Genomic DNA, 23,139 nt, shown 5'->3' on the forward strand with positions numbered 1-23,139 from the left:
GGATGTGCCATAACTTCCCCCTCAACTATGCATAATGATGCCACCAATTTATCAGGAATTCTGTGTGGCCCTTGTCAAGGTGAAGAATCCTGCTTAGCCACTTGCTAATCATCTCTGAAAAGATTCTTCCAGAGTCTCAGTGTGGTTTGCGAGCCTCCAGACGTACTGTTGACACGATTTTATGTGCGAGGCAACTGTAAGAAAAATGTCGAACAACAGTAGCCTCTCTATTTTGTGTTTTATGGTATGGAAAAGGCCCTTGATAGTGTTCCTAGACTCAGTGTGGGCAGTGCTGAGACGCTTTGGCTGTGGGCCTGGTGCAAGATCTTCATGATGGTACGACTGGACAGGTACTTCCTCAAAACAACTCCGAACCATTCCAATCGCACATGGATTGAAGCAGAGCTGCATACTTCCCCCAAATTAGTTTGCCTTATACCTGGCTGCCATGCTTTGAGACAACAGACAACCCTGGAGTAGAGATAAGGTACCTCTTCAATCGTGGCTCTTCAACTTGGCCAGGTTTCACTCCAACAGCATATCTGTGTTACTAAGGTAACTGGAAAGCAGTATACTGATGATACATCACTGGCTCATACACCAGAAGAACTGCAGGTCAGTCAAAAGTTTCAAGGATGCGCGTATGATCGCTTTGGCCTCACCAATATCAAAAAAGGAAAGTTATTTGCTCTGCCTGCACCAGGAACTAATGCCCCTGAATTTAACATTACCGTCTCAAATGACAAACGGGAAAAAGGAGACCATTTCACATACGTTGGGAATATCTTGTTGAAGACATTTACTTGAGAGCAAGATGTGGAAAACAGGCTTTGTGCTGCCCATGTTTCATATGGCCGATTATTCCACAGAGTCTTCAATTCGCACAAAACTAATAGTGTAGCAGGCTGTAGTCGTCTCAACACTTCTGTACGGCTGTGAAACAAGGACATTATACTGCTGTGGCATCAAAAAGCTGGAGCATTTTCATCAGCCAAACTACCCTCCATCATGGACATCAAGTGGGAAAACTGTCTCCATTGTTGAGGTTCTTGAGAAAGCCTGGGTTAAGGTGACACTCCGCACTCCGGAGATAAAAATCGATATTTTAGTCATTTTGGTGAATTTTTTTTATGACTGAAATTGAAAGGATTGTTTCATTTTTCTTGTCACAAAGTTATTCTGCTGAATTCAAACAATTTATCACTGTAATAATGCTTTGTTTGCCAATTGTAAATTTACATTTAAATCCCATTTTCTCCCATAATACTCTGCCAAATGTAACAAAATTTGTATGGTGTATGTATCACAGCTATATTAAGAAACCTGCTTATGGAATTTTTGATTGCAGAATTTTTTCAAGTAGTAGGGATTTTTAAGTCCAAAATTTTAGAACGTAAAAATTACACAAACTTTAATATGATATATCTCTTTATGTAAATTATGTATAGAAAAATCTGTATGTAGTGCTTTTAAAAGAAATATTATCTGCCTAATTACAAATTTACATTAACGTGTTAATTAAATTTCATGAAAAAAATTGAATTAAAAATTTCCAAAACAAATTTATTTTGGAAAAGCTTTTAAATTTATATGAAGGAAATGTTCATGATATCTCTACTTTTATGTACGTGACATTCCCACAAAGTTTTGTGAAAATCCATGCATTAGGTTAAAAAAAAAATCTCCGTTGTGTCGCCTTAAGAATGTAGAAGCATTGGCCATAGGCCATCACCTTAGATGGGCAGGGCACATGCGCTGTATGAATGACATGAGACTACCACATCAGATAGTCTATGAACTTGGTTCCGGTTCTAGATCACGTGCCCCCTTGAGACGCTTCAAAGACCAACTGAAATAAACCCACAAACCTGGGAAGCACTAGCAGAGGACCACATATTTTGGTGGCATACCATCTGCGCCTCAGTTCAACACTTTGGACATGCAGCAGACATGAAGTGACAGCAATGCAAATGCAATGCAACACAAACCCAGTCAAGATCTCCACCATCACTAAACTGCGTGGTGTGTGGACGTATGTTCTACTCAAGAATTGGCCTATACAGCCACCAGAAGTTTAGACATAAATTGCTGTGAATTTGATCTGAGCTTTTAGCGAGGAAAATTGTATGCTCCGAAACTAATAACTGCCGATGATCTCAATGTATCGATGGATTTTCAGTGAATAACGAGCTCAGGCTCTATGAAGGCTGAGTAGTGTAAGCTACTATAATTGACAGTTGGGGTCTGATTTAGTGTCTATACCTTTTCTTATGTCCAGAGTTGGCTCTTATGTCAGAGACATGTGAGCCATCTCCTGGTGCTGTGGGGCAGGTGGCTAACAAACCCCTAGTAGAATATCTCCCCATATTTAGTTCACAACTGCCGACTTTGTTTTTACAGCAACGAGGACATATATTTCTGCATGGAATATAAATCACGCTTGAAGCCTCTGAATAACAGAAGCCAAGAGAAAAATAATATAATGCTCGCTATTGGCAACTTACTCCTGTCATCTCGGGGCAGGATCGGGCCTGTTCTCCTTTATGACTTGCTCTTTCTCGGCCCACATGTTTTCGATTGGGCTGAAATCCTGGACACGAGGAAGCTAGTCTATAAGATTGATCTTGTCCTGTTGGGCGAACCATCTCTGGACCAGTGCTGATGTGTATGTGGGAGACTGGTGCTGTTTGAAGTGAACTACTCCCTCAGGATACAGTTACTTCACTGGACCATATTATCATAATGTGAATGTACTGGGCCTCATCCAGCCGACCTTGTATCCTGTGAAGCACTCCCGCGTTCACAGGAGAACATCCTCCCTTCATGCTGGCAAGGACACATGATCACTATGGGGAGACCCTTTGACCTATTGGGACTTGTAACAAGTACCTAGCATTCTATCACTTTTACTGGACCATCGTTCTCCAAGGAAAACATAGATTCATCTAAGAAAAATAACCTTTTCACTGTCGCAATCAATATTTTCCTTGGCAATATTTTAAAATAGGTTAGAACGTAAGTAGGTCCATTTTCCTTCCCATTTCAACGCCCCACTCAACCCCCCTCGTAAGAAGAAGAATGGCGTACGGCTTTTAGTGCCGGGAGTGTCCGAGGACAAGTTTGGTCTTTTTTATTTGACGCCCGTAGGCGACCTGCACGTCATGATGATGATGAAATTATGATTAAGACGACAGATACACCCAGCCCCAGTGTCAGCAGAATTAACCGATTATATGGTTAAAATTCCCTACCCTGCCGGGAATCGAACCCAGGACCCCTGTGACCAAAGGCCAGCACGCTAACTATTTAGCTATGGAGCCGAACCCCTCCTCATAGATTTTAATTATTTTTATCTTTTTTAAAATTTATGTAGTTTTTAAGCATTACAAGATACTTTCTATGATTTTTTTTGAGAAGTAGTAGTATTCTTTATAATTTCACCTATGCAATGTAACATAGCTGAAGATGTTCCCAAGGAACGAAACATGTACCATAAATAATTAATTTGCTTAAAGCAAATATAAGTATCAAAAAGGTGTAAATTTATTTTTATTGATTTAATGTAAATATTTGATACGGGAAGTGAAGCTGATTTCTTGCAATACAGTTGAGGATGTGGAGGAAGACCCTGATATCTGAAGGTACTGAAATATCAAATATTTGATTTAATTGGAGATCTAAATACCTTTTGTAAAAGAACAAGGGATCTATAGTAATCAGGTAATGAAGGTGGTTTTTTTTGCAAGTACTGAGTTAGATGGACAGAAAGATGGAATGATTCTTTTTTCCATGTGATATTGTAATTAGTTGAAGAGAAGAAAACTTTGTGACAAGGAAAGAGAAGTAAAAGGTGCTAAAATTACATAGCAGTTGAAACTATTGTAATGCAAGGATTTTGTTTGCTTGCAGCTGAAAAGGGCCTATGTAGACAGTTAAATGATGGAATTGCATCCTGTAAATAATTTTCCTAAAGAGTTTGAAATGAATATACTTGGAGAGCATAAACAATAGATGTATATGCTAACAGGAACATTTTTTCTATTTATTAGGGCAAACAAAACTCAAAATTTCTCAGTTCAGTCTAACTGGCATAGCCCACTCTCTCTCTCACTCACTGCTTCAGTTATAATTAGCAGATGATCATGATAAATCTTTCAGGTACTGGAGGAAGAGCAAGTGAGCAACAGAAAACTGGTATAAGCGTTATCTGGATAAAGATTGTATATATATACTTCTAATTTTCCTATCTAGTGTAATTTTCTCTACTAGCTCTGTCATCAATAATTTCCAAAGTCTGGACTTTGTGGGAGTCACTGGAGCACAAGCAACTTGGAGGTAAATGTTTACTGGTTTAGTATGTTGTTCAGTTGGGTGAATACCTGTGCTTTATTACAATACCACCCCCTGTGGGTGGGGGAGGCAGACGAATTCACCCACGGTATCCCCTGCCTGTCAAAAGGGGCGACCAAGGGATGATTGTCTTGGAACTATGAAACTACTTTTGATTCATACCAACACGTGGGGAACACCATGGGTTGCCTGTACTTGCGAGTAGTACCACTATATTCCTTAAGTACCAAGTGTCATGGTGGCGTAATTTGCGGCTCATAATTCCAGGTGTTTTGAAGGTGTATAGTACTCTTAGTACGGTCCTGTGTGCAAGCATTGATTTAGTGAAGTGAAAGTGACCTGTGAATGTGTTAGGGCAGTGTATCTCGTTGTGGAAATATAGCATTTATTTCTTTTAAATCCATAAGTTTCGAAGTTAGGTTAGGTATGGCCGGAAGTAAGAAAAACAGAAGAAATGTGGCGCGATCTTCAGCTGTCCAGGGTCAGGGAGCAGCTACGACTCCCACATCACGCTTGTCAACTGTTACCAGACAGCGTTCACAAACACGGTCAACCCTCCACCCTTCTGCTACTCTACCTTCGGCTGAACGCAAGCGCTCTCCCTCGGAGACTGACGGGACCACCACCACCTCGCAGGAAGCAGCGCCATCCCTACAATCTGGCTCGACCCGGGCCTCACGATCGTCAGCTGTAAGTGAGCAGCTCTCCCTCACAACACCAACTAGCGGCAACACCAACATGCCGAACACAGAGCCCTCCTACATCACAGGTAACACTAATTTAACTGAAGACAAGATTGTGACCCTGGTGCAAGGTATAGTGGGGAACTTATTACAAAATAGCGACTTCCTTCAACCCTTGGTAACAGTTCTCGCACAAAAAGTTTGTGAAGAACTAAAAGAAACAATAGACTTCAATTCTAAAGTTATCAGCGATTTAAGAAATGAGTTAAAAGCTCGCGAAAATGAAATTCTGGAATTAAAGTCTTTATTGAATTATAAAATGGACGAAATTGAACAATACCAAAGGCGAAACAGTATTCGAATTTTTGGGTTGCCCGAAGAATCTGGTGAGGATACAACTCACTTAGTGCTCAATGTGGCCCAAAAATTGAAAGTCCCCTTAAGCGCTGAAGATATTGACCGCTCGCATAGGGTTGGTTCCCCTGGGTCTGGGAAGTCAAGGGCTATCATATGTAAATTTGTCTCCTACACCAAGAGATCGGCAGTTTTCCGTGCGAAGAGGCTGTTACGTGGATCCAAGGTGACGATTCGTGAAGATCTTACCTCTACCAGACATCATCTGTTGAAACAGGCAATTTCCATCTTTGGCGAAAAGCAGGTGTGGACTTCTGATGGCACAATTATCGTACTACAAGGGGGTGTTAAACACCGTGTGAGAAATACTGTCGAACTTAAAAAGATCTCTCCTCGCTGAAATTAAATTAGTATGTTCTATTCAGTATTCTCTTCTCTACTTTGCTTCAGGTAATCTAAAACTGTATGTAATTTTATTAGGACCTATAACTGAATATTAATTTTCTGGAATTTTGCAACCAGCCAAATTCAAGTATGTCTTCTAAACTTAAGTGTTCTGAAATTCACAAAATCATTGAAGATCTATCAGAAACCTATCCCTCTGATTTGAAAATAATTCACTTAAATGCTCAGTCATTAGTTGATAAGGTACATTTCGATGAGTTTTTTGACTGCTTTGTTGATTCAAATATTAACGTTATTGCTGTAAGTGAGACATTTTTCAAGGGGTCCATTCCGGACTCAGAGATTAACATTCCTGGCTTTAATCTATATAGAAACGATAGATTGGGCAAGAGAGGAGGAGGGGTGGCTGTGTACGTGAGGAGCAATATAAAATGTAAAATAGTTCACACCTCCCCTGCAGAATATTGTCGTAAGCCAGAGTATATTTTCCTAGAACTTGAATTAGCTATAGGTAAAGTGTTATTTTCATGCATCTACCGTCCTCCCAAAATTGGTTTCATGGATTCGTTTGTAGAGGCGATGTATAATTACGTTTTTCATTATAAATATGTTATACTTGCAGGTGATATGAATGGGCATTTTGGATCAGGGTCCTCGGAAACTGTAGTAATCGATGATGCACTTGACTCATGCAATTTAACTAGAATACCATTTGATGACACATACCATACTGCATATTGTCATTCTAATCTCGATACCATAGCTTCAAATTGTAATGATACCCTTCTTAAATTTGGGCAGACCCCAGCGAGTGGATTTTCTGGACATGATATGCTATATGCTGTCTTCTCTATATCGACACCCAAATATGAAAGAAAATGGATCACATTTAGGGATTTCCGCAGTTTTAATCCTGAAGATTTTCGAAAAGACGTAATTTCCGCTCCCTGGTATGAAGTATTTTCTCAGCGTAATATCGATGATAAAGTCATCAAATTTAATAGTTTAATTTCCGCGTTGTACGACAAGCATGCCCCATTAAAACTAATTCGAGCCAAACACCCACCTAACCCGTGGATAACGTCTACAATAAAGAAATTAATCTCTGCGCGGGACAAGGCAAAAAGAAAGCACATCAAAACCAGGAAACCTGAAGACTTTGAAACCTTTCGCATCTTGCGTAATAAAACCAAACTCGCGATCCGTGATGCTAAAGTCAAACACATGCATTCTCTGTTCAGTAAGAGAACAACTCCGTCTGCTCTCTGGGGAACTATAAAATCACTAGGTATTGCTAAGAAAAATTCGCAACATACTTCCTCATTCATATCTGCAGAATTGCAAAATGATTATTTCTTAAAGATCTCACCAGTGAACAATTCTCACAGAATATCCGAAATTATTCATAGTTACATGAACACAAAAGAACCTCAACATGATCTCTTTCACTTTTCGTACATTTACCCAGAGGATATAGTCAAGGTATTTAAGAGCATGAATACCAAGGCTGTTGGACCAGATGGTATCTCACATCCCCTCCTAATGAACTGTTTGGATATAATCACTCCGGTTATAGCTCACCTGTATAATTTCTGTTTACAATCAGGAGTATTTCCAGCTGTATGGAAAATGGCCAATATAAGACCTGTTCCTAAAGTTCCTTCTCCTCAAAAATTTGATGATTTCAGGCCAATCAGTATTTTGTCAATATTAGGTAAAGGATTAGAAAGGATTGTTTACCAACAACTCACTTCGTATTTAAATACTCATTCTATACTTAACACATTTCAGTCTGGTTTTCGAACAGGCCATAGCACTACGACGGCACTTCTCAAAGTCACCGATGATATCAAGTTTGCAATGGACAGAAAGGAACTAACGCTTCTGGTATTATTCGATTTAAGTAAGGCATTTGATAGAGTTCATCATGACCTCCTTCTGACTAAATTACGCACAATGGGCATATCTCTATCAGCTCTCTCTTGGTTTGAATCGTTCTTGAAAGGGAGATCTCAGCGTGTAGTATTTGACAAACAAAATTTTTCTAAGTGGTCTAGTGTGCATTCTGGCGTCCCTCAGGGTTCCGTGTTGGGTCCCGTTTTGTTTTCGCTGTATATAAACGATCTGCCTGGAGTTTTACGCTACACGAGACATCATATGTATGCCGATGATTTACAGATCTATTACCATTTTCCTGTGAATCGTGTTGTCGAAAGTATTAGTAAAATAAATCTAGATATAGACAGACTACATCATTATACACTAAGTCATAATTTACTATTAAATGAAAACAAAACTTTAGCTATTTTTCTAGGATATCGAAGAAACTTATCAAATCTTTTCAACAGGGACATTCCTCCAGTAATTGTAAACGGTTCTGTAGTCAAGTATCAGGAATGTGTTAAGAATTTAGGTATTCTAATGGATAACACTCTGTCCTGGACCTTTCATGCCAAGCACTTGGTCAAGAAAGTGTCTGGCATATTGCATCAGTTTCAACGAAACTTGCCGTATCTTCCTTTCTCGGTGAGAAAGATGCTGATCCAAACTATGGTATTTCCTATTTTAGATTACGGCGCTGTAATTTACAGCGATATCTCTGAGAAATATAATAGCAAACTCCAACGTATTCAGAATGCCTGTGTTCGATTCGTCTTCAATATTCGTAAAGACTGTCACGTAACATCTTACTACAAAGCCGCAGAGTGGTTGAAACTCAGGGATAGACGATCATACTCAGCTGCTTGTTTACTTCTGAGAATTTTAAAATCTAATGCTCCTTCATATTTGACCAAGTCCTTTGTTCAGATGAGTCAAGTGCACGACCGGGACAATAGGTTTACAGCTAACACCCTTCAGGTTCCACAGCATCGTACGGTAAAGTGCAGTAAGTCGTTCATTGTCACTGCCTCTCAATTATACAACGATCTTAAACTATATGAAATTCAGCAAAGTAGTGTTGGAACTCAGAAAAAATATCTTAAATACCGCTACCTTTCCACTTATTAAGCCATGTAAATGAATTTTCACCAAATTAATTAAATAGTACGAAATATCATAATCCCCTAGATACATTTTAGATGCTCAGTTTTACTCTTAATTCATCCTCGGCTTTAAAAATCTTAGGTTTCTGTTTCGTCTTCTGTTCCTTGTTAGTATAGTGTATGTTTATGAAATGTTAAAGTATTATTGTAACCTCCTAGATGTTTAGTTTTTAATCTTATTCTTATATCCTCAGTAGGAAAATGTATCTTACGCTTTTTATGTATTCTTTCATTAGATTTTGTATGTTAGGTGATACATTTAAGTTAAAGTGGCAGTTAGTTACAGCCAAAGGGACCTCTGGTCCTACTTGTAATTAACTTTAAATAAATATATTTCTATTTCTATATTAGGTATGAAATAAGTTTGTGATTAGTAGCAGCTGGAGGGGGTTCTCCTGTGGGTTTCCAGTACCCGTGCGTCGTACCCATGCGAGCAACACCGCGGGTCTGGGCGTTGCCTGTGAGTTGTACCACTATATAAGCGACACCGTGGATCTGCTTTGCCTGTGATTAGTACCCACTCTGTGAGGAACACCTAGGTGGGGAATCTTATCGGTTTGCATTGGCTATGAGTGGCGCCATTGTGTGAGAAACACCATAGGTCTGCGTTCCCTGTACGAAGTGCAAAACTTGTGAGTAGTACCTTCTTGTGTGGAACACCGTGAGTCTTCGCTACTTTTGATTGGTACCCCAACATGACAAATACCATGGTTCTACTTTACTCGAGACATGTACCATTCTGTGGGGCCTTAGACGTGGATTTTGCACCCCTTTAGACATCAAGCATCCTCGATTCAGGATTCGGCTTTATGAGTGGTCCCTTGGTCAGTAATAAATTATATATGATCTTTTTTTTTTTTAGTTGAATCCACTTTTTTTTTTGTTTGCTTGTTTTTTTGTTGTTTTTGCTTCATGTCCATCCATTCCTTCTTCACGACGATTTTTTTTCTTTTGGTCAGTGGGTGATTTTGAATTTTTTGTTGTCATTTCATTTCGTACCATTAGGGGCCGATGACCTCGATGTTGGGCCCCTTTAAACAACAAGCATCATCATCATATTACAATACCAGTTCCTTATATTAAAACGTGACTGATTCAACACGAGAGAAAGTATTACAACATTCTCCAACATCATACTTTCTTCCTGTCGCACGTCTTCCAGTGTTCTTTGTGTTTTCAATAACCCTAAGCTTATCTTTAGCCGTGAACGAGTGATTATGAGAACTTGTAGCCATACTTAATACGTGGTTCACACTTCACTTTTAATGTGCTACTGATGCTACAAAGACTGGACAGTGCTATAGTATAGTGGGATCCATTGTTAGAGACGAAGCAGTACCAACCTTATTTCAAATAATACGAGCACCCAAGTTCTTCATTCCTAAATTCTGGAAAAATAAACAATGTTGCCAATATTTTACCCATAGAAGGCTGTGCTACTGTGCTTTTAGAACAAGTTTATATGCTAACATTCATCATGAATTGTCCCAAATGCTGCTTATTACTTTCCTAACATTATATATGGGTTGTTCTGTTAAAAAATACACTCCAGATATCTCACAGGACAGCCAAGAGGTGGTAGCATTGCATGATCTGGTGTTTGTAGTAACAGTTCAGAACAGGGTCAGTGTGAGACATGCGTCTGCTAACAAGAAGAACAAAGTTAAGCAACATTCATGTTTAATGATTACCCCCAAATTAATAAAACATGCCATGATTCAGTTCTTGACAGAGAAGGTTCTTTGACCAGAAAAACTGTTGCGAAGTGTGGGTGTGCTCCACTGTAATGCACATCAACACAATGCCAGACGGTCAATGCTATTTTTGCTGGAGTATTATAGATCACCTGCCTTACAGCCAAGATCTCGCCCCTTGCAAAAGTCACATCTAAAGAGTGTTTCATCACCAATCAAGTGGTGCCTAATACTGTAGAAGACTGGTTCAACCAGCATCCTACATTGTGAAGTAGAGAGAAACTTTTTCAGCATTGCGACAGGTGCCTAAATGGTTGGGGGGGTGATTGTTTGTAGACACTCTCAAATTATGATTAGTATACTGTCATTTTAATACTATATGGACGTGAGAAGCAGTTCTGACAGAACTTTTAAACCACGTGCATTGTTAAATTAACAGATTAACAACATACAAGCTCTTCTGAATGTAATTTACAAAGTTGGTGAAAACTTTTGAAGTGCTAGCTAAACAAGAAAAGTATTTGGAGCTCATAAGACTGGAAAAATTTGTGATTTTGATTTTGAATATGACCAAACTTAGGGACCCCTTAATTAATGATCTTTCAAGCTATTAGGAAGAAGGTGTTTGAGTTGGTTAGATAACCAAAAATGTCTCTCGCAGAATTTAATCCAGGCGTGGGCTAGTATAAATGCCTGATGTAGTGGTCAGGTTTTTGGTTATGTTCTTTTCTCCTTGCAAGGAGTCATTAGGACTCTTTGCAATACAATATTTTCCAACTGTGTCATTGTCTGGAATTTGTGGGAAAGCAAGCCCCATCAACTGTCTTGGTTGAAGAAAGGATGGATAAGGGCATGTTCCTTTTTGTTGCTTAATAGTCATAATCTTCTGATCAGTCCAGAATTAGTTTTATTTACTTTATTTTACAGAGTTGACCAAGGTGTGTTGTACGGATCACAAGCCTTTCTGTACAAAATCCGTACCAGGTCTGACAGCAGCAATTGCCCTTTCCAGATTCGAATGATCATAATCGCACATAGGAGCAACACCAAGGTTTCTTTTATATTTCCGTGGCATCAACCGATATTATGCTATGGTATTCAGCCCTCCGAAAGTAATTATATAATTTGTAGTACGAATGAGGTAATCAGAAAAGTTAATGCAATACATCATTATGATGCTTCATGAAAATGCTTTACTAGTAATAATGCTTGCCTTATACTTCTGTGGTATTATAGCAGTGGAAGTTGAAAATTTTCGGTACTTCCTAAATTTAAAAAAATATATCACTAGTGACTATGACCACTGAACAGCGGTGACGTGTAAAGGCAACAATGAACATTATAAACAATGGGCTAATGTTCAAACAGTGAGCAGAAAAAGGTATAGAAGAAATAGCCTCTGGGATTCAGCATTATCAACCTCAAAACTGAAAAGTACCCTTGTATGAAATATTTGTGTGCCGAATATTCCTACACTTTATGGTACACGAAAATATCGTCCCCATTATGGCAAACTAGCGAAAGTGACGAACTAGGGAACCTGTAGTTCTATAGTTTTGGTCTAGATTTTATTATTTATATAATGTCTATTCTCTGACAAAGTCTCACATCTGCAGCTCCTTCTGTATGATTAACACATAACACCAATCATTAAATATAAAAATTGATTTGACATGAGTAATCACAGCTTCTTTCAGCTCTCCTAATTTTTTGAGTTTGCACGTTTGCTAGTTTGCCAGAGCGGGGACGATATATGGAGCTCAATAGCTGCAGTCGCTTAAGTGTGGCCAGTATTCGGGAGATAGTGGGTTCGAACCCCACTGTCAGCAGCCCTGAAGATGGTTTTCCGTGGCTTTCCGTTTTCACACCAGCCAGATGCTGGAGCTGTACCGTAATTATAGCCACGGCTGCTTCCTTTCTCCTCCTATCCCATCGTCGCCATAAGACCTTTCTGTGTCGGTGTGACGTAAAGCAACTTTTACAAAAAATACATATATTGATATATTGGGTATTCAGCGTGATGGCTGGTTTGATCTTCCACAGCTCCGCGAACTGCTGTCGTAGATAGCCTAGGCGTCACCGAAGAGGCATACTAGAAAAATGAGGAGTGAAATAGTTTCCTGTTGCTTTTCTGACTGAGCCAGAAGTTGCTGTTGCATACTTTTTCAAGATGGTGGTCGATCTGGGCACCATTTAAGTCAACACAGGCTTGCAGATGCAAAGCAACATTTTCACATGCCTTTTTACACATATTACCGGAACATTATTGAACTCCTGAACAGTCGCCTCGCGCAATGTTGCACACTGTTAATGGGATTATCATACACCTTGTCCTTGAAGTAACCCCAAAGGAAAAAGTCTGGTGGGAATATGTCGGGCAGTTTCTTCAAACTTTGTCTATTTAGGCGATTGTGTCCCTGTGGACTGCATGTGGTCCAAACTCTTCAAACATCTTGTGCTGGACTTCGCTGATACATTGTGTTAGTAACTGAGAAAAGGTGCACACATTCTACATGCTGCTCAATAGTAGAGTCTTCCAGCCATGGTGTTTCCTCAATGCGCACTAAGTAGGCAGAGTATTGATATCATTTGCAGCCTTACAGTATGATGCTGCCATCTCTCGGCAAAAAAATGTAGCCTACCTTCCCATTTTCCCTTGTGTTGTTGGCTTGATTGGTTATTAATTATCAAAAACTGCCTAATTGAGTCTGGCCCACCCTGTAGTAGGTTAGATCTACAGGAGGTAAAATTTGTGCATTTTTGTCATGATAGGTGTAACTGTCATTGACAGAAAACTATCCTTATGTTATTTTGATGAGAGAATTGCTTTTAAAGGAACCATTATCAGCAAGAATAACTTTCAAAGCATGGTAAAAGGAATGAATGTCAAAGGAATTTGATGACCAAACAAGATGGCTACATGTCATACGTCACACAACCGTAAACTTGCATTCAAGGGAAGTGTATTCTGATGGCATTAGTAATTCCTTGAAAAATTCCATTCCTCATGCTGATGATTTAATTTCTCCTTTCCCATATATTTGCACTTTTATTTTTATTTTATATCTATATTTGTGTACAAGTTAGAGGAATTGTAGATTTATGCATTACCATATATATTTTTATAGAGTTCTCTTTGGCCTCTGACCTTTGGATTAGCATGTTGTGCAGTTGAGATGATGCACATTGCGGCTCCTCGTTATGACATGGATCGCTTTGGTGTTGTTTTCCGAGCCTCTCCTCGACAAGCGGATGTTATCATTGTTGCTGGAACATTAACAAACAAGATGGCTCCTGCTCTACGGAAAATTTATGATCAGGTAAATGGCATGTTGAGATTATTTACTATCTCCTTTTGACACAAACCCATGGTTCACATCAAATTTTCGTACAGTTCTGAAAGTTGTCTTAGTTTTGTTGTTAAGACACCAACCCAATGGATGGTTGGATCCCCAAATAGCACCACAAAAGGTTATTCAGTTATGGGGAAACTGCAAAAACCGTTGGCAGCAGGGCAATTATGAAACATAAGGGCTAAATGGTAGTTTGCCAATGTTTCCTTCACTGAGCCAGAAAGTGCTGTGGTTGACGCTATGAATAACACCTTTCATAGTGTCCAGATGCACTACTCATGTTCTGAACATTGTTACACAGCACCACCCATTCCTCAGCAGTATGATTTAAAATGATCTAGTTTCTGAAAGAAATAGAATTTGAGTTCATAAGATAGAATAAGAAGTCTGTTATTGTTGACAGTGAGGTTATCATAATGTGATGGAGGGAATAAACAGCTCAGGAGAGATTGCTGAGGCTTGTTCCTAAACTTTTAATGAACCATTGTCCAGATAATAAAAAATAAGTGATCTAACCGCTACTATAATATTAAATATTTTTTCCCGTTACATCCTACAAGGGAAGTATCAGGTAAGAAAGGTCGAAACCTCTGCTGATTTTTTTTTTGACACAATTTAACTGCAAAGCTCTGAAATCTTACCTCGAATGTTGGTACGCATGCATGACGCGTGACGCAGCTGGACAGCCCTGAGCCAGAGCTCGGAGTTATTGTGTGGGAGGCCTATATATGCATGCAGTCTCTCGATCTGCTCTGAAGCTGTGTCAGTCACTCGTAGCAGGAATGACTGGTATAAATTGCATGATCATAACACAAGCTTTTTGTACACAAAACACAATGAATTAAAACTTCATTGTTGCACTGTTCTTCACAAGTTTCTTCTTCTCCAAACAATATTTAGTCGTCACTACAAACTTGGGAGGTTGCTCTCTTGTGTAATTCGTTGAAAGCCATGAATATTTTATCATATCCCGAAATCGTGGAGATGAAAACTGAAAATGTATGAAATACTGCAGTTTAAGAATTGTGCCTCTGCAGAGAACCTCATCTTTAATATCACTATGCAAAGTTGGAATTTCTGTTAATTGGCGGTAAAAAGCTTTCCACTGCCGGAAGAAGAATTTGTCTAATGGTTGAATTATGCCCATAGTACCTGGAGGAATCTGAAGCAGTAAGATTGTTTTGTGTGGAGGGATGTCCTCATGACAAGTTGTACCACTGTATGTAGTCCACAAATCAAAAAGCAGGGCAAAGTTGTCTTCAGAGAATGGAAAAAAGGCTTCTGTAAAACATATTTTCAGTTCTGTTTTCCTCATTTTCCTGATTTTGTGGCAATGACAATGATGTTATCTGCTTTAAACATATTTTTTGAAACCAGATAACTGAAGGTTCTGATCGGCTCCTGCAGTACAGTAAATAATTTAGGGAACAAAGAACCATCCACACTGATTGTTTGGTATTATGGTGTATGAATGTATGAGTGAACTAATCGATTTGGCTATCATGTGCATGATTTTCTCATGTACATCGTATTTTTTTTTGCTCGAACCCGCTTTGATCAGTGTTATAGATAGAGGACAGGGTGTAATGGAGAATCGTTCGCGAGCCGTCTCTAGAAATTCTTCTGCAGACTTATTCTTTTGTTTTTTGTCCTGAATATGCCAACGGGATACACCTTTCATAATTTTCCTACTCCCAATTCTGTGTTTCTTGAAACGGCTGATCCAGGCATGAGAGGCAGGGAAATTACTTTTTTCGATAGATAGTTCACATGCAATTTCCACAGCCCACAGTCATAAATTTTCATCACTTACATTTCACCTACCCCTTCTTGCCTCCTGGAAATGGGAATAAGTTTTTCATACATCATTTTTTTTATGTTCAGTCAGACTTGCTGACATACCCGTATTTTCCAACTGCTTCTTCCACAAGTAAAGATATCACTCAGACTTCACTGAACCAAAATATGTGTGTAAATGATAATCACTTTTTACCACGTTCGTTAAGTCAGAATTTTACAGCCCTTTTCTTTCACTCCATACTAATGTTACCGAGCTCAATAGCTGCAGTCGCTTAAGTGCGACCAGTATCCAATATTCGGGAGATAGTAGGTTCGAACCCCACTGTCGGCAGCCCTGAAGATGGTTTTCCATGGTTTCCCATTTCTACACCAGGCAAATGCTGGGGCTGTACCTTACTTAAGGCCACGGCCGCTTCCTTCCCACTCCCAGCCCTTCCCTGTCCCATCGTCGCCATAAGACCTATCTGTGTCGGTGCGACGTAAAGCAACTAGCATACTAATGTTTTCTAGCACACGTTTTACACGACTAGGAACAAACTAGAACTGGACGGTTTGCATGGCAGTGGACTCGGAGCATCACTAGATTCCAGGGAGTCTTATTCTAGGTTTGAGCTCGGACCCGCAGCTTCACTTGCGATCGGCAGGTTTTGACAAACTGGATCACTTGAGTCACTTTCACTGTCTCCACTGTGGAGAAGCCATCTCAATGTGTTGCATTCCTCTACAATTATTTTCCATCATATCGATCAGATATTGTCCAATTTCCTTTCTTTACAGCTAATTTTTCCTGAAAACGAAAACTCCTTTTTGTGGAAATGACTCATTACAAACTCTGCTATGTTAATAGGATTTAAAATGTCATCCTTAGAGGAACTCATTTTTACTGTCTTGCTTTCTTTAAAACGATCATCAAAACCATTACGTTACTGCTGGATACAGTGAAAACGCCCCTCAGCTGACTAGCGCGAACAGCCCTGCTGATTACTGGCCTTGGGTACGTCGGCCACAAGGGCTGTCCACTTCAGCCAACATGTGCATGTACAGTCCTTGCATGACATCCCCTGAGAGATTCATCACATGATTTCAGAGATTTGTAGTTAAAACTGGAGGCTTATTTTCCGCACGTTGTCCTCTGAGAGATCGATTGTGTCAAAAAATATATCAAGGTAGGATTCAACCTCTTACCTGATACTTTCCTTGCTAGAAACAAAACGGTGTCACTTATTTCATTTAAATTTAAAATAGGAATGTCCTTTTGCTAAAATAATATTTATTTACTGAAGTGAACACAGAATTCAAAATTACAATAATTTTTGTTTGCATGCCATGCTCTGTGACAGCAGTAAAAATACTGTTAGGAGCAGTTCGGGGGGGGCTTTATCTTTCTTCTTATCAAGGGTTGTTAATACACACAGTGGTAAGTATGAATGTTCTATGATTATTGTGTAATTATAAACTTTTATGAACCAAAATGCCCCATTACACTCAATCCATGACTGGTACTCTGAATTAAAATTCGTGACATCGCCAGTCTTGTGGGAGAAAGGGAGAAGACACATAATATAAAGATACAAATACAAGAAACTAGGCCAGGACAGTCACAGAAGATGAAAAGGATTGCAAGTAGTGGAAAAAAACAAATGACTAAGGGAGTGTACTATGACTGCCAGATAAAAGTGCAGTTTAAATTTATGCAGAAGTTTGCACATTTATCTGGAAGTTTGGTTGAAAACTCGTACTATGACATTTGTTTATGTGCAATCTGGGAGAATATTCTCTAGTTTAGCTATGCCGAATTTGGAGAGGCAGTTAACGCTCTTATCTGGGATTTTGCTCCTATTGGGGATATTGCTGTAATACTCAAGATGGCCGCACATAGTGATGAATCTACGTCTGCATGATGCTATACGAAAAATAAGTTGTTATAAAGTAATCTATGTATATATTTATCAAATGTATCACGCTTCCTGTTCAGCTATCCCAAAAATTTTTAAGACTTCCCAAACTAGCAAGTTGTTGCCGCTAACTGTATGAGTTGCACGCAAGCATGATAATGACTAGCTTCCTAGGCAGCCATAGTCGTTACGGCATCATTGCTTGATGTTGCCATGTTGTTATTTATACATACGCCATGTTATTCCCCAATCATTTTGCTACAAAACCCTATTTTTCCAACATAATCTCCATTCAATGCTATGGGCTTGCGCCACCGTAATGTGTGGGCCTGTATGCCTGCATGGTAGACAAAAAATTGTTAACTTCTAAATGTTATAATATAATAGAGTTTGAGGGATGTTCCGCCATTCAACACATTGTAAAATATATTAAATTTATTGGGCGAAGACCGTAAATAAAGAAATTTAATATATTTTACAATGTGTTGAATGGTGGAACATCCCTCAAACTCTATTATATTAGTTATACGTCAACACGGAAGTGAAAATCATAACCTACAATTCTAAATGTTTGTCGGCAGGGTACTAGAGGTGATAGGGAATACAATGTTGTCCATGGTTATTCGTCCATCAAATGAGGACGTTGCGGAGGTTATATTTCTTTGACTTCATAACAGCTTATTACGAAGGGAGATCGGTATATAATGCAATACATTTTATTTCTAAAAGCAGTTAGGTTTAATTGAGGATTCAAATACACCATGTTATTCCCCAATCATTTTGCTACAAAACCCTATTTTTCCAACATAATCTCCATTCAATGCTATGGGCTTGCGCCACCGTAATGTGAGGGCCTGTATACCTGCATGGTACCACTCGACTGGTCAGTATCGGAGCCAACGTCGTGCTGCATCAATAACGTCCCCATTGTCCATGTAGTGCATCCTTCATTGGGCCAAACAGATGGAAGTCAGAAGGCACGAGATCCGGGCTGTAGGGTGGATGAGGAAGAACAGTCCACTGAAGTTTTGTGAGCTCCTGTCGGGTGCGCAGATTTGTGTGAGGTCTTGTGTTGCCGTGGAGAAGGAGTAGTTTGTTTGCATTCTTGTTGTTACAAATGCACTGAAGTAGTTTCTTAAATTTCCTTAGCGCAGTACACTTCGGAGTTGATCATTTCACCACGACAGTGGACATCAAACAGAATAACCCCCTCAGAGTCCTTTCAAAGTGATGATGAAACATGCCTCACCCGCGATGATTTGAAGATCATTGGATTGTTGCTGGGACAATGAAAAGGCTATACAAAATTTCCCTGTTTCCAATGCGAATGGGCTATCAGGGCACGGGATAAACATTGGGATACAGTGAATTGGCCAGAAAGGAAACAACTACAACCAGGATCCAAAAATGTCTTGAATGTAAGTCTTATTGACCGTGAAAAAATTCTACTTCCACCCTTGCACATCAAATTAGGATTGATGAAACAGTATGCCAAGGCATTAGATAAAAGTAGCCTATGCTTCCAATATTTATCCACTAAATTTCCCTCATTATCAGACGCAAAAATCAAAGAAGGCGTATTTGATGGACCAGAGATTCGTAAACCGATTAAGGATAAAACTTTCACAGACACGATGACCAAAATTGAAAAAGAGGCATGGAATGCATTCAAAGATGTAGTGACTAAATTCCTTGGCAACATTAAGGACCCTCAAAGAAATTGTAAGGAAAATCTTGGTAAAGTTTAATGAACTTGGTTGTAATATGAGCCTTAAGCTCAGGCCACAAGTTCAGTCACTCACTAACTCTTGAAATTGCATATTACTCGATGTTCATTTGTTAAGGAGAAATATCACTCATATCAAGCTTAAAAGAAAACCGGCCACAGCAAAGAAGATAACTCCAAAATCCATAGGAGAAGAATAATAGTGGTAATTATAAAATAAATACTCTGTTGCTCACCCAATACAGCAAATAAAAGAAGTGGAGCTTCCCAGCAAATACTGGGAAGTCCTCAGACGACCCTCCAACCACACTCGGTGTCAGTGCTGGACTGAAGACCGAGTATGTGGGGGAAGCCTTTATACCGCTGCAGAAAGTTCAGGAAAAAAGTACACAAAATGTCGAGAAATATCGGACACTGACGCAACGGGTGATGTAATCCAGTGGAGACTCAGTGTGTAGTGAGCAGTTCACCAGGACGGATGCACGGCGAGGCAGCAGTGAAAGTCCAAGGCCGGTTAGATGAGTAAAGTAGCGGTGAGTATATGAAAATAGGTGGAGTCTAGATGACGGCAGCCGAAAATAGGTGAGTGATCGTTACACAGTTCACTAAACATTCAATGTTTTTCCAAATTCTGTAATGATATGGTTTGTAAGACAGATTGAAGTGATTAAACGTAGGGAACTTTATCTTACTTGCCCGTATTGAACTGAAATCACAATTGAAATAAAAATCTTGTAGGTTCCACCTTTTCAATACAAATACAATGTTGTTAGATGGTATTTACAACATATAAACATTGTCTTGGAAAAGATAAACTACCTGCCTATTAAATTAGCAACAATGAATTGAATAATTACCGGTAATCATAAAATTAATGATTCTCCGCCACATATGGTGGCATTGAATATGAATATAAACTTCACTTTTACTGTAATGCACATCCTCTTAATTAGTATTAGACAAAAAACAAAATTACTTCATGTGGTAGGAATTATTTGACAAGATAGCTGCATAACCTGAATCTTCCTTTTTCCATCCAGGTAACATTTTTCAGTTTGTCTATTTTCTACAATAATTTCTGAGTTTTCTTACATATTTAATTCAATTTAAAATTTCTTCGTATGTGTAGATTTTAGTCCTAATATTTTTCTTGACCTGAACTTCTACATTATAGCCTAATAACAGTCTAATATTAGACTCTTAGTAATACAATTTCAAAAGAATAGTGCTAAACAAAGGGAAGTACCAGGAAACAGGTATACCACCCTGCTAAATTTCACTACATTTTCAGTAACCGTATTGCCAACGTAATAAAAATGTTACTACATCTTCTGCAGAACAGTACCTTAGTTAAAATCTATTGTTAGTATGCAAAAAAAATGTTTAACTTCTAGATTCCAAAACTGCAGCCTACGTATGGCAGTTTATCTGATGTTTTGTAGTACAAATCCTAATCTATATCTATAAAATAACATGTCCTGACTGACTGAGTGATTCATCATCGCCGAGCCAAAACTACTGGACATAAAGAAATTTTGGGGATACATTTATATTAGGATGTAGGTGCTCACTAAGGGAGGATTTTTGGATATTCCGGCGCTAAGGGCGTGAAAAGGGGGGTGAATTTTTAAAATGAGGATATCTGTATCTCAAGAACTTAAGTTTACAGACTTAAAAATTGGTATTTGGAATCTCCTTTAAAAATACTTATTTTTGGAAAATCCCATTAAGGGGGGTGAAAAATGGGGGGAAAGGGGGTTGAACACCTTCTTTGAGGAGACTTGTATCTCTCAAACTGTAGATGTTGCAGACATGAAAATTGGTATTTGGAATCTCCTTTGAAAATAAACACACATTTTTGTGTTTTTGGATAATCCGATGAATAGAGGGTGAATAAGAGTGACAAACGGGGTGAATTTTTAAAAAGACTATATCTGCAAATTATCTCAGATAGGTAACATATTACAGATTTGAAAACTGGTATTTGGAATTTCCTGTAAATGTAAAGAAACATAAATATTCTTTCTGGAAAATTCACTTAAGGGGAACTGAAAAAGGGGGTGAATTTTTAAAATTAGCATATCTACAGTATAAACATGTTGCAGACGTGAAAATTGCTTTTTGTAATCTCCTTTAAGGAAACGCGTATTCTTTTGTTTTCGGAAAAACCCATAATGGGGGCGGGTGAAAGAATTGAAAAATTAGTTGAATTATTTGTATGAATACATATACCAAAATATCTAAAGATGTTACAAACAAGAAAACTGGTATTTGGAATCCCCTTTAAAAATAAACTCACATTTTTTTGGTGGGGGGAATCAATTTGGTAGGGGGTGGTATGAAAACAGATGAATTCCTTTTACGAGGGTACATATATCTCAAAAACTGAAGATGTTACAGTTGTGTTATTCGTATTTGGAAGCGCTTTTAAAGAAACAGGTTCTGTTTATTTTTGGAATATTCACTTAAGTGGGGAGTGTGAAAGGAAGTGTAAAAAATTGAATTCTTTTTCTGGAGGAACTTATATCTGAAAACTGAAGATTACAGACGTGGAAATTGGTATTTGGAATCTCCTTGGAAAATAAAGAGAAACGCTTTTTTGGGTGGGGTGAAACCAACTTCACAGGCGGGGGTGGAGTGAAAAAGAATTTGGATTCTTTTCATGAGGATACTTATATCTCAAACTGACGATGTTACACACATGAAAATTTGTCTTTGGAATCTCCTTTAAAAATAAAGAAACACTCATTTTTTGGAGGGGGCGAATCAACATAACGGGCTGGGGTGAAAAAGGATTTGAATTCTTTTTATGAGGATACTTATACCTCAAAAACTGAAGATGTTAGAGGCATGAACATTTGTATTTGGAATCTTCTTTCACAGTAAAGAAACACGTGTTCTTTTGTCTTCGGAAAAACCATTTAAGGGGGGTGAATTGAAAAATTAATTGAATTCTTTGTATGAGGATACTTATATCTCAAGAAATGAAGATATTACAGACGTGAAAATTAGTATTTGGAATCTCCTTTAAAAATAAAGATACACGCATTTGTTTTTTGCTTTTTTGGGAAATCTACGTGAGGGGTGGGGGGGTTGAAAATAAGTAAATAAGGAGTTGAAATATGTTTGGGGATACTTTATCTTAAAAACTGAAGCTGTTACAGACGTGAAAGTTGGTATTTTGAATTTCCTTTCAAAATAAAGAAATGCGTATTTTTTGTTTTTGGAAAGAAGAAGTTGAATTATTTTTATGAGTATACATTTATCTCAAAAACTGAAGGTGCTACAGACATAGACATTAACACTGGTATTTGGAATCTCCTTTAAAAATAATAAAACGCATATTTTATTGTTTTCGGACAATCTAGTTAAGGGGCTGAAAGGAATTGGAAAAGCGGGTGAATTTTTAAAATGAGTTCTGGTATATCTACATTATATATCAAAAACTTATGTTGGAGACAAGAAACTTGGTATTTGGAAAGTTCTTTAAAAATACAGAAACATGTACCTTTTTGTTTTCGGAGAAGGCACTTAACGGGGGGTGAAAAGAAGTGAAAAATAGTTTTTTTATGAGGATACTTATATCTTAAAAACTGAAGATGATACAGACGTGAAAATTGGTTTTGGAAAATACATTTAAATGGGGGCAGGGGTGGGGGAAGGACTGATCAAGGGGTTGAATTCTTTTTATGGGGATACTTATGTATATTTCAAAAAATGAAGATGTTACAGATGTGGGAATAGGTATTTGGAATCTCCTTTAAAAATAAAGAAACGTGTGTTTTTTTTTTTACTTGAGAGAAGACTGTTTCTCACCTGTACAGTTCTATGTCGC

General features: G+C 38.4%; 1 protein-coding gene across 1 annotated transcript in view; it reads left to right on the plus strand.

Moving 5' to 3' along the window:
• Positions 1-23,139, plus strand: part of LOC136863937 (NADH-quinone oxidoreductase subunit B 2) — a 68,565-nt gene that overhangs the window by 40,239 nt on the left and 5,187 nt on the right. The window contains exon 4 of the mRNA XM_067140383.2: positions 13,659-13,850. Coding sequence (XP_066996484.1) covers positions 13,659-13,850 — 192 coding nt within the window. The remainder of the gene's footprint in view (positions 1-13,658; positions 13,851-23,139) is intronic.

Source organism: Anabrus simplex, chromosome 2, assembly GCF_040414725.1.
Source record: "Anabrus simplex isolate iqAnaSimp1 chromosome 2, ASM4041472v1, whole genome shotgun sequence".
NCBI lineage: Eukaryota > Metazoa > Arthropoda > Insecta > Orthoptera > Tettigoniidae > Anabrus > Anabrus simplex.